This window comes from Lepidochelys olivacea (genome assembly GCF_965140295.1).
Source record: "Lepidochelys olivacea isolate rLepOli2 genome assembly, chromosome: 17".
NCBI lineage: Eukaryota > Metazoa > Chordata > Testudines > Cheloniidae > Lepidochelys > Lepidochelys olivacea.
Genome location: NC_140427.1, coordinates 11,784,074 through 11,798,851, shown reverse-complemented (window position 1 = coordinate 11,798,851; position 14,778 = coordinate 11,784,074). Strand labels below are relative to the sequence as shown.

Here is a 14,778-nt window from a genome sequence, read left to right as displayed (position 1 = left end):
AGACAGGTCACAAAGTGGGCCCGGGAAGGGCCAAAGTTTGACTGAAAGACCCCAAAGAAGACTTTTAATGACAATTAAATGACAAGAAACCACCTGAATGAAACAAATGTTCCACCACCCCCAGAGTGAGTCAGTGAATGTGGAATGTGATGCATAATGCAATTCACAGTGACAGAAAAGATCCCAGCTTGCCAGACCTTGATCAAACATTGAGGGAAGGATAGTCCCAGAGCACAGTATCTGCATCTCCATGACATACAACTCAGGAGAATAGGGTTTTATCCTCTAGATGAACTAGAGAGGTCATTAAAAGAAAGGAGTGATCTTAAAGCCGACACTGTATTTTAGAAATTTGTCAATGAATCCATGAGCTACTACTCCTTGCACCCAACACTCTCACTCATGGAGATGCCTGTCTGGGGCAAATTTGTTAGTAGTGGCCATTGCCTGCTGGCTTCTGCCCATGCAGTGGATTCACCTATAAAGTAGATGCCTACCCATTTCTGTGAATTCCAAATGTAGAGGCAGCCATAGGGTGGTGGCCACCTACCTGACTTGCATGCCCAACCCCATAGGCTGAATATGTGCCTGCCTTTTAGGGCTGCAGTCAACTGCATCTGTCTAACCAGAGGCTAACTGGAAAGGCGATGCTTTGATGGCTAATTTGAGGTCACGTGGTTTGGCTGTTTACAGAACAGAAATCTGGTTTACATTGAATGTGGTCTAATTTAGGAAGTACAGTTGATCGGTGCTGGTTGCAGTTTAGACATAGTTTCAGCACTTGGGCCCCAGCTCCGGGAGGTCAATGCCTAACAGCGGACATGCTTTTCCTTAGACACCTTTGTGAACTGAAACCTTCATGAGTGATCATTTTTAACAGCCCGTTCTTGGCAAGAACACTGAAAAATGTATTTTCTCATTACCCTGGGAACTGATGGGGAGCCCACTGAGTATGTCTGAACATTCTGCCTTTCTGTTCCTGGCACAACATCCTGCCTGTATAAAGTGAATATTACTATAAGCTATTGCTACAGTCTGCCTGGGGCAGTGCCATCATATTGATAGTCATGGGGATTCTTGAAGGGTCAGATCATGGCACCATTGTCTTCACTGGTACCATCATTTGGCCCTAAGTGCCAATTAGACTTGCAGCTTATATGGCATGGATTTTCAAAGCCACATATCAGCAAGGGGGCTTACAAAGCCTGTCAAGCTTCAGTGTTTTCCAACTTAACTCTTCCATTCCTCTCCCAAAGAGCACACATGGCTGAGGAATATGCAGTGCCTGAACCAAAGTACATCACGTTTTATCCAGCGGCTGGCTGAACATGTCAGCTGTCACCATATGAAACTGTGGAGAATGACAATGAACCCATGTGTTGTTTTTATTTCCTTCTTTAATTTGAGCCTGTTGTCCTGAGGAGAGGGCTCCTAAGACCAACTCCATCAGAAAACCCTGCAACACAGAGTAATTGAGTTTAAGTGGATTCTGTCAGAGTAGTTCTCAAGTTAATAATCACTCTGGCATATGGGTTTCCCCCTCCAGGTAAAAGCAGCCTAACACCTATTTCTGAAACATGGGGCCAGCTTCTCAGCCCTAATTTCATTCTTTTTCTGGAAGATGTGTCCCAGACTGGGGGGGGTGAGGGAAACAATATTCTGCTGTAAGATGGAGTCACAGTTCAGAGAAGGTTGAAAACCACTGCCCTGTTTCATTGGGAATCCTTTCAGAAGGAAGGGGGAGTGTGGGAATCTTTCATCTTGACTATTGAGGTGAGGTGAGGTGAGATGGTCCAGTGATCAGGATGCTAGCCTGGGATTTGGGGACCTGGGTTTAAGTACCAACTCCATTACAGACTCCTTGTGTGACCTAGGGAAAGTCACTGAGGGAGTTAAGGGCCTGAATGCCTTTGAGGATCTGGGTCTTTGCCTCTGTGCTTCAGTTCCCCATCTATCCAGTGGAGATAATGGCACTTCCCTGCCTCCCAAGTGTGTTGTGACAATACATACATTAAAGATGATGGGTGATGGAGTGCCCCAAAACAATTCCCCCCCCCCATGGTGTTTACAATACCAGCACTTAGATGATGATCAAGAATAATGTTGCACAAACAACTGAGCTTTAAAGAAAAGCACCATGCAGGTTATCAGTTTTATAGGATCAGTGCAAGAGAACAGTAATAAACTGTAATAGAAAAGATTTGAGAGATTATTATATTGCACAGCAGTTTGGAAAACATTAAGGGACTGATCCTGCTCATATGGAGTTCAATGGGAGCAGGCATAATATTCCCAAACATCTGTTTATAAGTACTTTAATCAGTTCTTTACTCCTACAGTTAATGAATTGACTGTTGTAACATATTTGTGCTGCTGTAATATACTAAGTCTATTAGCATAATTAGCCCATAATGGATTGATCTGCTAACACTGGAGAGATTCACAGTGATCCAAACGCAGTTTGGTTAGCTGGGAAGTGACTGCACCTGCTGGTTTACAGACCCCAGCAGCCTTCTATGATCACCCATTTGAGTACAAGAGATGTCTCTATCTCAGTGCTGTATATCAGATTGAAAGAGTGCCTCATTAGCTGAGCGAGCGGGTGATTTTCAAACATCCCTTTACAATTGCTGTCTGAATTTCTCATTAGCTGCCTCTCTCTAGCAAATATTACAAGCCATGCTCTCCTGTTTTAATGTGTGCAGTTTCATTTTATGCATTAACTTCAAGAAATTGACTTCTGAAGCTGCCTTGCTTCACATACCCACTCCAGCTTTCATCTCCATTTCAATCCTCCTGATTTAATGTTCCCATCAAATAGTTTTGCCGTCAGATATTCCAAGCAGAGGATGCCTCATGCTTTTGTAGGTGCAATGTTCGATAATATATTTAGAAGGTTTTAAAACTTTATTGACTTTCTGGCTTCCATTGATTTCAAAGGCTGGCCTTAGCCTCAGCAGGTTGCCTATTTCTCACTGTTATCCCTTTGCAAAATTATCTTACTGCAAAGCTCATTTTGTCATCAAGGGAGCATGAAACAATGTAGTTGAAGAATCTCCTGCCTTTTGACTGTGTGTGTAGTTTGGGCTATTGTTTGTTTGTAGAAGTTGAAGGGACTGTATATTTAATCACACCCCCACCTAGACCTCTCGAAAGATACGTGAGCAACCCATAAAGATGCAATGCTGATCTCTCTCTCTCTCTTTCATTCCAGTTTGCCAAGTCCGTCCAGCTTGCAGCCAAGTGTACAGTTTCTTTCACTCTGCTGATCCCTCTGCCTCCAGGCTTGAGCCGCTGTTGGAGAAAAAATTCCACCTCTTGCCTCCATTTAACGTCCCAAGGTACCAGAGATTTCCACTGGGAGATGGAAGATCACACCAATTAGGTATGATAAAGATTTCATATTGTATTGCTTGGATTTCACCGCTCCTACCCCATTAATCTCTTGAGCTCTTCAGCTACGCTGTTCAAGAGGATTTTAGATACCAATACAACCAGCATACTGATAGTCAGATAACTTTAGGGCAGGAGGGGTATTGCTTTACTCTGTAGTTATAAGCCCAAAGGGATGCAATGAAAGACATAAGGTTCCTAAATGTATGCTTTTCTGCGGTCTTTGTGCCACTTCACAGCCCCCTCTTTCATATACTCTTACGGCAACTTAGGTGTCTGCCTACTTCAGTATTTCTAATAGTGTGGAAAGTGCTGACAAAAAAATGAAAAAAAAAATACTAAAACTAAACATTTTGGGGATTTTGATGAAAAAATCAATTTTTGAGTAGATGCAACAGTTTTTGTTTCTTTTTGTTAAAATCCCAATTTTGCATCAGGGAAAATATTTGGACTGAACGTTTTTGACCAGACCTCCTCTCTAACTCTCATGGCTACAGTAAATATAACAGAGATTCAGATTCATCGTAGGAGGAATGTGGTGTGAATTAACACCTAGGTTCACTTATAGCATGTGAACAATGCCTCGTTTACTATGGAAGAGTCCTCCAAAGCCAGTTTTATAAAATAGTTAGGTTGGCTACAGAAAACAGAGCAAAATCCTTTTTAAAAACACTAATCCTATGTAGGTAGAACAGTTAAGTACATTTCCAGTAAACACTTACCTAAATGTACATGGGTATTTCAGATGTCATTGTGCTATATTATTTGTGGCTGACTCATCCCACATACCTCCTAAGAGATTGTCTGTCTATTTTCCATCTCTTCTCTAAACCAAAAAAAAAAAAAAAAGTGTAAATTTGTGCAATTGCTCTTTTCCTAGATAGCTTGCCATGATCTAGCCAGGGTGGATAGAATGCATCTCCTGTGTGTGTGTGTCTGAATCCAGAGGAAAATAAAAGTGGAGAGCAGGGATTGTGCCATATTTTACTTTGTGAAAATTTTATATGGAAAATAAGGTTGGAAAAAGTCACGCAGAGATGAAGCATTCTAACTGATAACATGGTGCAAAACCTCTATTAATTGCCCACAATTTATTCTCTCTTTTTTTTTTTTTGGTTACAAATCCCCAGACATAAATTCAAGCCTCAGCAGGATATTTCAAAAGCCATTTGCGACTCAGAGCTTGGAAGGTAAAGGAGTGAAATGGCAGAGTTTTGTATCTGTTGGATTCATGAGAACACAAATCAGTGCAAACCTGTTTTCCTCATTCAGTAACATAGCTATAAATCCAACATCAGTCTTGTTTGCTAAACCATGTGCTGGGCCCAACGTGTAAATAAACTGTGGTAGATTTGATGCTGATTAACTTCATGTTTAAGAAGTTACAGCAAATCTGAAATTATGCCATTTCACAATGAAAACAATCATATGTTTAACAGAACTTCAGATGAACTGAATTCCATCTATTAACCCAAAATAACAGTACTAATACAGGGCACTACCATTTATCCATTATTAGTTATTTAATGTACACAATGACTTAAATGGATAACACAGAGGTTAATGCTTAAATCTAGTATCAGTCAAGTGTTACTAGATTTAATGTCAACCTTTTTATAGTAGCTAAAATACTGATTCTCTTAACATTACTTAATATGTAGCTTTGACAAACTGCTTAATGTCCATTTTCAGTAATTTCATGGAGAAACACAGTTAAACCATGACAGGGTTTTTTCATTTGAAATTATAGATTTCTTTTCCCCAACAAGGTCAAACTGGGCCATGTTTTTCATTACAGTTAAATGATGCCTACATAAGTGTAGTCAGGGATAAAGGAATTATAACAAGAAACCAAATGGAATAATTTTACCACTTGGAACAAGACTAATAATTGAGGTCCATCCACCATGACTCTATTGTGTATTTTTATTCAACCCCCTAACTATGCTGGTCAGATGGAAATAAGATAGCAAAGGTCAGGTATAGAGCTGGTCAAAGTGTTTAAAACAAAAAACAGATTCCCAAATACTTTGCATGTAGAAATTAATTTCTCTATAGTAGATCGTCCTTCCATGGTTGTGCTCTGTACTTAGACAATCATTGGCAATCCCAAAGCTAGGGAACATATATCCCCCGAACGGCATGAAATCATATATCCCATCATGCTTCTCTAAGGACATAAGAATGGCCATACTGGGTTAGACCAAAGGTCCGCCTAGCCCAGTATCCTGTCTTCTGACAGTTGCCAATGCCAGGTGCCCCAGAGGGAATGAACAGAACAGGTGATCATCAAGTGATCCATCCCCTGTCGCCCATTCCCAGCTTCTGGCAAACAGAGGCTAGGGACATCATCCCTGCCCATTCTGGCTAATAGCCATTGATGGACCTATCCTCCATGAACTTATCTATTTCTTTTTTGAACCCTGTTATAGCCTTGGCCTTCACAACATCTTCAGGCAAGGAATTCCACAGGTATACTGCACGTTGTGCAAAAAAATACTTCCTTTTGTTTGTTTTAAACCTCCTGCCTATTAATTTCATTTGGTGACCCCTATTTTTTGTGTTATGAGGAGTAAATAACACTTTCTTCACACCAGTCATGATTTTATAGACCTCAATCATATCCTCCCTTAGTCATCTCTTTTCCAAGCTGAAAAATCCCAGCCTTATTAATCTCTCCTCATACGGAAGCCGTTCCATACCCCTAATCATTTTCGTTGCTCTTTTCTGAACCTTTTCCAAGTCCAATATAGCTTTTTTGAGATGGGGCGATCCATCTGCACACAGAATTCAAGGTGTGGGCGTACATGGATTTATATAGAGGCAATATGATATTTTCTATCGTATTTTCAATCCCTTTCTTAAGGATTCCCAACATTCTGTTTGCTTTTTTGACTGCCGCTGCACATGGAGTGGATGTTTTCAGAGAACTATCCACAATGACTCCAAGATCTTTTTCTTGAGTGGGAACAGCTAATTTAGACCCCATCATTTTATATGTATAGTTGGGATTATGTTTTCCAATGTGCATTACTTTTGATTTATCAACATTGAATTTCATCTGCCACTCAATTGCCCAGTCACCCAGTTTTGTGAGATCCTTTTGTAGCTCTTCGCAGTCTGCCTGGGCCTTAACGATCTCGAGTAGTTTTGTACCATCTGCACATTTTGCCACCTCAGCGTTTACCCCCTTTTTTCCAGATCGTTCTCTTTGTGCCTCAGAATTTTTTTAAAGTCTGTTGTATGTGCTTCCTAGGATATGTGTGATGTGTTTGCTTGGGTTTTTGGCAGTCTGTGTTATCCAACTGTTGTCTCTCTCCGGTATAAAACGGAACACGAATTGGATCTACATTTTGTAAAGCATTCCTATGCTCAGTGGGCAAGATTATGAATTATGCAGCAGCCTGACTGAGAGGCCTTTCAGTGACTATCGGTTCAGCTGCAGACACTTCCCCACTGTGAGCAGTTGGCTTTATTTCACTACTTACTGCAGAAGACTCCAAGTAGTTTGAGTTGCTGTTTAATATTGTCTCACCCATCCAGTTCCCTTTTCAAAGGCGCATCTCTCTTCATTTTTATTTATTATTTATCTCTTCATCTATCTTAAGATCCTTTGCACTTCCCCGGAAGCTGCTCTGGATTTGTCTAGTGTAGCTACAGCCTGTATGTGCTAACTCCAAAGTACGAGTGCTTATTCCCAGGCTAATACATAGGGCCGGATTCTCAGTGCAGACTCCTTCTTACAGGCATGTTTCTGCACCAACCCTGAACAGTATCTGCAAATGCTATCATTTAGGCACCTTTCTACATAAATGTCCTAGCAAATCAGGTATCTAGACATCTAAATGGCAGGACCTCTGCCTTCCAATAAAGGAGACCGGGTCAGGATCCCTTTAAATATCTGGCCCATAGAATACTTCCATAGGACTGGTAGCAAAGATATAGAATATTGCATTAGTGCAAACTTGCTGTCTTTCGTGGTGGTCCCATCTGCTCTTTCAAGCTAAACAGATTCAGATAGTGAATGCTTGGAAGGGAGACCTTGCAGGTGCTGCACTACGTGGTGTTGCTGCTTTAGTAGTAGCAGATCTTCTTCTTTCTGGGATCATCTTGACCCCACATCCCAGAACGTTCTTACAAGGCCAGTGTGCAGCTGGAGGTGCTGTCTGTTGCATGAGTTGTAAAACAGAGTCTCTGAACTCTGGTGATTATAACAGATTCCATGGAACTTTTTGCATTAATCCCAGAATAATTGGAAACGCCAACTTAAACTCCTGGCTTTAAATCTAGGTAGACTTAAGTTGTTGCCATGTTTTACCCCAAAGTGAGCTGTAATGAAATGAAATCCTCTCATTTAATTTAAACAAAATAAAAGTGCTTTGTCATCATCTTTTGGAATGAAAGGTGCTATATGAAGATGGGATTCGTTCTGTTGATTACATGGATTTTTCTTCCTGTGGCAGACCAGCTTGCAATATCCTTTATGTAAAGTGCAAGTCTTAAAACTGAAAGATTTCAAGGCCCTTATGGAAAAGCCTAATCCCATGCATTTCATGATGTTTATACTGCTGTCCAAAACTTCCTTTCCTGATAACCCTTCATATTAGAAAAAAGAAAAGGAGTACTTGTGGCACCTTAGAGAATAACAAATTATTTGTTAGTTCTCTAAGGTGCCACAAGTACTTTTCTTTTTGCGAATACAGACTAACATGGCTGCTACTCTGAAACCTGTCCTATTAGAAAAGAGACTCTTCTTCAGATCCTCTGTTTCAGAAGAGTTGAAACATAGTTAAAAATGAGAATGGTTCTATTGTAGGTGGGCTTAGCATTCTTAACTGGTGCCTTTATGTGAAAAGATAATGAATCTGGAAACCCAGTTGAAGTGACCAGAAAAGGAACTTCATGATGTGACTCACAGGAAGGATGTAGCTAAATCAAGCTGGAGAACATGGTGAAAACTGAGTTTACTATAGCTACCTTCCAATTCTTCCTAACTGGATGACTATAAAGACTTAATGTCCACTGCACTGTGTGTAGAATTTAGCTTGAAGCTTTCAGACCTATTGATTTGATTTATTTTTTCCATTTAGATTAAGATAACATGAAAGGAAAAGTGGTCCAGGTTTATGCAGATGATCTCCCGTTCTCTTCAGTAGGCAACAGCATCCATCTCTAAGTCCACTCAAAGGGTCATTCAATTCATTTTACAATGTTAATTTATGGCATCACTTATGTGCATATCAAATCTCTGCCCGCATTGATCTGTTCCTAGTGTCTGTTAGTATTCCAGTGAGCCACCATGGTTTCACAAACAGCATGCAAAGAACATGTTTTAATGACCTGGTCCCTACTGGGATACATAGAGAGACTGGGGGAGGGATAGCTCAGTGGTTTGAGCATTGGCCTGCTAAACCCAGAGTTGTGAGTTCAATCCTTGAGGGGGCCATTTAGGGATCTGGGGCAAAAATTGGGGATTGGTCCTGCTTTGAGGGGTCCTCTTGAGGTCCCTTCCCACCCTGATATTCTATTCTATGATTCTATGTTAAGAGTTTCAGTAAAGCAAAGTTGTCTCCTTGCATTTAATTGTGATCAAGACTGACCTTTGTCAGATGAATTTTTGACCGTCACAGGGACTTGGCTAGCCTTGAGAACTATTCTTTTTCTTGATGATTACTCACCTGACTGCAACTACCAATACAGTTGCTAATGTAGATGTGATTACCTTGTTAGGCTGTTGATTTATCAAGAGAAATTTCAGTAAGAAAAGGAATGGAGATACTTGAAATGTATGGGACAATGGTAGGGAAACATGAGATTCATGATATATAAAAAGGTAGGAGAATAAATGTAGAATCAGTTTAATATCTGCTAGGGTGGATAAAAATCAATGATTTAAAAAAAACAAAGAAATCGGATTTTTTTTTAAATCAGATTTTTTTGATAAAATGCGTTTTAAGGAAAAAACCTATCTAAAGATTGTTTTAATTAAGATACATTATAGCTCAAAGATATCTCATCATGGAGTAGGGATTACAAATTCTAATTCTATGGTATGAAACAATATATTTATGTAATGATTAAGAAAAGTTTTGTAAATGAGTTCCAATAGTTCATGGATTAGGGACCCAATTTTATGGGGTTCCAGGGGCTTCTGTATAGATTATTTAGGTTAATCTTTCTTTCTACCCAATGGGACTCAGTGCTCAGTCTAGAAGATACCATCAGAGATGCTTAGTTTTGCAGTTCTCAAACTGTGGATTTGTGTTTCCAGAGATAATGTGCTAGTTAACAGCAAAAATGTTTTTAAATAAATAATATATAGAAGTGAGAAATAGCAGACCTCAACCCTATTGTCCCTCTGCATGTTTCTGTACACAGAGTCAATCCCTTACCTCTCTCTAAAAGTGCAAAGTTTCAAAAAGTTCAATGAGTAGAAGATTGTTGGGGGTGGAATAGATCTGGACATGGAGAAGAAGTCTGGAGATAAATGTAGAAGGGAGGGACAGGTGGTAGAAACAAAAGTGAAACTGTTTGGACAGCATATTCCAGAAGTCTGAAGGTCTTTCTGAGTGTAGCCTTCATTGATCTGAGATCTACCATACCATTCTCTCATGAGAAGGGAAAACCTATAATGGCAGCAGGCCATAAAAGAGACCCAGTTTGGGAATATTTTAATGAAGTTCCTCTACCTATGAAGAATATGTATTAAGGTTATAACAACCAACAAGAATACACTTTTATGTAGAAAACCATGATTAAATCAAATCTACCCTGATATCTGCTATATCCTCCACCAGTGGACTACGTCCCAAGTGCAGGTGGATAGATCAAGCCCAGTAAGCCTTCCTATCCCTATCGAAATCCAACTATTATCCTAAAAGGTCTACAGCTAGATCCAAAAAGGGACTTTGTTGGACTTAGGCACCTAAAGTGCCTATGTGGTAAAGATATTATCTCATCCATCTTGTTTCTCTAATGTCTTGGGACCAACACAGCTACAGCTACGCTGCATAAAGTAATGTTTGTAGTTTTCTTGTGAGATCCTTTTATAGAGGCATTCTGTTAGAAGTCACACTTTGTAGCCAGTTCACCAGGATGGCTTACTGGGACAGTAACAGCAAGAAAGTTATTCATCTTTTAGCATTCTCTAGCCTTCCCTTAGCCACACACAGATTGTCCTGCCCTTCTGCTTTAGCAGGATTCTTTTGTAAGAAGGTTTTCAGAGTGGTTTGAGGAAACTCAAAACACTGTGTGTTCCCATGGAAACCACAATTCAGCATATTCTCTCCAAATCTCATCTTCCATTATTTGGCGCTAGACTTTAATTGCTTTCCCTGGCTCAATTGTAATAGGGTTCAGTTGCTGTCTCTTCCAGTTGAGATGTTCGGGCTGAAATCAAAATAAGCCAGGCTCTCTCAAATGGCTTCAGTGTGTGTTCACAGGAAACCCATTATGCCGTGTTTCTGTCAAGTTTTAGCAGTTCCAATAATGTACAGAAAATTTAAGTTTCAGATGCATTTTTTTTTACAGGGAGGTTTTATTATGGCCTTAAAAACTGGGACTTATCATGACTGCATGGGCAGGCCCCATTGCGCTCCCCTCTGTGTGACTGTGATGTGATGAAATAGTTGTGCTGTTCAGTGCAATGGAAGGTGGTGACACCCGGATGTGGGAAGGCAAACCCAGCACATCAGTGTTATTTCTATAACAATAATGAGATTAGGGCCCCACCGTGCTAGAGACTCTACAAACACATGGTAAAAGAAAATCTGAATAGACAAGACAGAGTGGGAGGAGAAGTAACGTGCCCAAGGTGTCACAACATGTCAGAGACCGGAACAAAACTCGGGTCTCCTGAATCCCTGTCAAGTTCCCTTTTGCAATAGATCAGTGGTTCTCAACCCGCAGCCCGGGGGCCATTTGCGACCCAATCAGCACAAAGCTGCAGTCATACAGATAGTGTATATATTGCATGGATACAGCCCACGTAACACATATGCAGCCCGCAATGGTAAATAGGTTGAGAACCTCTGCAATAGACCATTCTGTTTCTATTGCTCTGTTCTTTAGATCGAGTCCCATTTTTCTACTCTTGCCAATATCACTAGGGGTTTTGTGATATCCATTGAAAAACAAGGCAGGTTCTGCCCACCTTGTCTGCTCTTGATCAGTGTTCCTCCCTTACCATACATCCCATCCAACTGATTACCAGTTGTGCTTTAATACTTTGCAACTGGTACTGTAAACACCTTAAGATGCCTGCCCTTCATATGTGAATTCAAGATGGACAAGCCACTTTAAAGAAAGTGTTATTGGTCACGCTTTATATTAATGGCACATTTATAAATGGTTGATAAATGTTATGCACATGTTACAGACCTGGGTAGTATGTGTTATAGATGGTTACAAGAACATCACTAGAAGGTGTTGTACAAGGTTATAAGCCATTGTGATAAGCAATCTATTGACTTGTTGGACTTAACTATCCTTGACACATGATTAGTAGATGTTTTCATAAATTTTGTCTTTATAAGCTACTTATAAATGTATTCTTAATTTAAAGTGTGACTGTTATCACTTATTTGTATTCTGCTAATGTCCACAATATTAAGCACTGCCCACATAGAGGGAAAAATGTTATCTGCCCCAAACAGCTTACAATCTAAGAAGACAATCAGCATATGAAGGATGGGGGAGATGCACCATCAGAATTGGTTTATTTTTTTATATTTCATATTTGTGGGGTAGGGATGGTGGGGGAGGAAGTTGGTCTATTTTATTAAATAAATACACATTAACCATACTCGGCTGTGCTGCAAACTGTCCATTGGTAGTTGGTCAGTCCTTTTACAGGAGTTACAAAGAAGCAAGAATTCGGTATGTAGAAGACATGCCTACAGTCCACTCTCTCTAAAGCATCACTGTCACACCGTTACAGAATTGGTTTGATAGTATCAGGGGGAATAAAGAAATCAACATCACAGGAATAATGTCAGTCTCCTACACCTTGATCTTCCACGTATTGGTACTGCCTAGATAATCTGAGGGTGAAACTCCCATTGACTTCAGTAGGGCCCGGAAAGCTAACATATTTCGTCATTTTCAAAGCAGTCCTATTTTGCTGTCCGTATTTAGTCCTGTAATAATTTGCGGAAAAACTTGTCTGTATGCAGACTTGTACAAATTGGGGAGGCAGATGTCTAATAGATTTCACCACATTTTGGCTATTACGTATTTAGCTTCCCAACTGGGACTATTAGGATGCACACTATACAGCAATCAAACAGAGCAATTAAAGTAGTGAAATATGTAGAACGAAACCTGTTTCTTCTTTTATTTAAGGGTAACGATTTTGGTATCAGACATTTTAGTATTATTGTATAGGCTGCAAATGTAACTTCATCTACTTCTCAGTTGGAATAGGTCAGCAGTAAAACCCCTTGCTCATGATCTTTTATTGGACCCAGAGAGGATTCCTTAAACCTGTTTACTTCAGTCGCACTTCCTTTTATTTGCAATAATTTATTTTTGGTGGAAAAGCAGGCAGGATTTGGGCAAACCTAATGGACGTTAATGCAATAAGTTGGAGCATATGAGATGAGTCAGAAAATTCAATCTCTAAGAAAGATGCTCACATGAATCTTTCACAGTCAATGAATGACTATCAGGATTCCATTAATTTAATAACAAGGGTTTCATTTTTTCCATTGGAAAAAGGCGTCTTTGTGATTTAATAAACTTTAAATCTAAAATTGGAGTGGAAAACGGGTGGGAAGGAAACCCAAAATCCACTGAGTGTGAGAATGTTACTATCTTCCTGAACTACAAGGAATCATGTATAGCAATGCAAATAATAATAATGTACTATTGTGTAAGTGGCATGTAACACTTACACTGATTGATTAACTATGTGCCATATCCAACAGGGTGAAATTCACCCCTGTGGAATGGGCCAGCCTGAGGCCTATGCACCATATGACTCACTTCAGTCTTATTTTAAGGAATTAGGCAAGGTTTTGCAAAAGGAGCCTAAGGGAATTAAGCCAAGACATTCAGATCTGACTAGTGGTTTTTGGATGCCTCAATTTTTGGTGCCCAGTCTGAGATGCCTGAAAGAAATGGTTCTCACCCAGAGGTCCAGGGTCCCTGGGGGGCTGTGAGCAGGTTTCAGGGAGTCCAGCAAAAATAAACCAGAGAGCAGGGCCGGCGTTAAACTCACTACGGCCGAGGGCAAAAAGCCAAATCCCAAGCCCCACTGCCTGGGGCTGAAGCTGAAGCCTGAGCAACTTAGCTTTGTGGGGCCCTCTGTGGCGGGGGGCATTGGGCAATTGCTCGGCTTGCTACCTTCTAATGCCAGCCCTGGGTTTTCATCTACTGAAAAACAGTTGTTGGGGAACAGGTGGGCCCTGGAATTTTTATAGCATGTTGGTGCGGAGGGGAGGGCTCAGAAGGAAAAAGCTTGGGAAACCCCTGCCTTAGAGAAGGCAGATTTTCTAAAAGCTAAGCACCCACTGTCTGAAAATCAGGCCTCTTTAAGACGTAGCTGGTCATAAAAATTGCAGCACCCAAAATCACTTAGTCACTTTTGAAAATCTAGGCCTAAGACAACCAATTCTCATAGAATTTCCATGGGAGTTGGTAGCTTCCTTCATATAGGCTCCTTAGCTGGCACTGGCTCTGGCTGTCTCCAGAGTGAACCTCACGCATAATCTTTATTCAGGCAAACTCCCACTGTCCTCAGTGAAATTGTTAGAAAACCATGCTCTTCTCTTTGATTTTCATGTTTCAAATATGCAGCTGACACTCTCCACAACCAGAGTGCCCTGCTTCTTGAGAACATCTCCAGGGTCATACCCTCCTCTCCAGAGACTCCAGAATCTCCAGACATGCTGAGTCAGTCACAAGGAAGGACAAGGAGGACAAGCTTGGTCAGCATGAACAGTGAAACCTCTGGGTCGACAGAGAGCTTGCCATCAACAAACATCTCCAATAGTGAGTGAGGCTTTGGGATGTTTATTTCTGATACAGTGTCAATCGTTCCATTTGCCTCAGGCCTATGGAGGTTTATTTTGAAAAGGAAATCTTCCCTTTCCAGGAATACTAGTAGTGCTTTTAAGAGCTTAAGCAGCTAGAATTTTAATTAACCCAGGTTAGTGTCCTCCATTTATATCGTTGGGGTTTTTTTTGCATTTTGTTCAGATAAGGTAATAAAATTAGGGTCATGCTTTTTATTAAGTCATTTATAAGGAGTAAATTTTAACAGGTATTATGAGCATGTTCCAGTCATGACTACTGTTGCCCCTTTTTTGACCCAAGCAACTAGTCAAAGTTCAGGTCCCTGTGGGTGTCCCATTTGGGAGTAGAATTTGGTGATAGGTGTTTCTT

General features: G+C 40.5%; 1 protein-coding gene across 2 annotated transcripts in view; it reads left to right on the top strand.

The window, feature by feature from the left end:
* The window catches only part of PITPNM3 (PITPNM family member 3), a 351,463-nt gene that overhangs the window by 308,218 nt on the left and 28,467 nt on the right, over positions 1-14,778 (top strand). For both annotated transcript variants that reach the window (XM_084651346.1, XM_084651347.1), the window contains 2 exons: positions 3,215-3,385; positions 14,191-14,385. In XM_084651346.1, the coding sequence (XP_084507472.1) occupies positions 3,215-3,385; positions 14,191-14,385 (366 nt within the window). The remainder of the gene's footprint in view (positions 1-3,214; positions 3,386-14,190; positions 14,386-14,778) is intronic.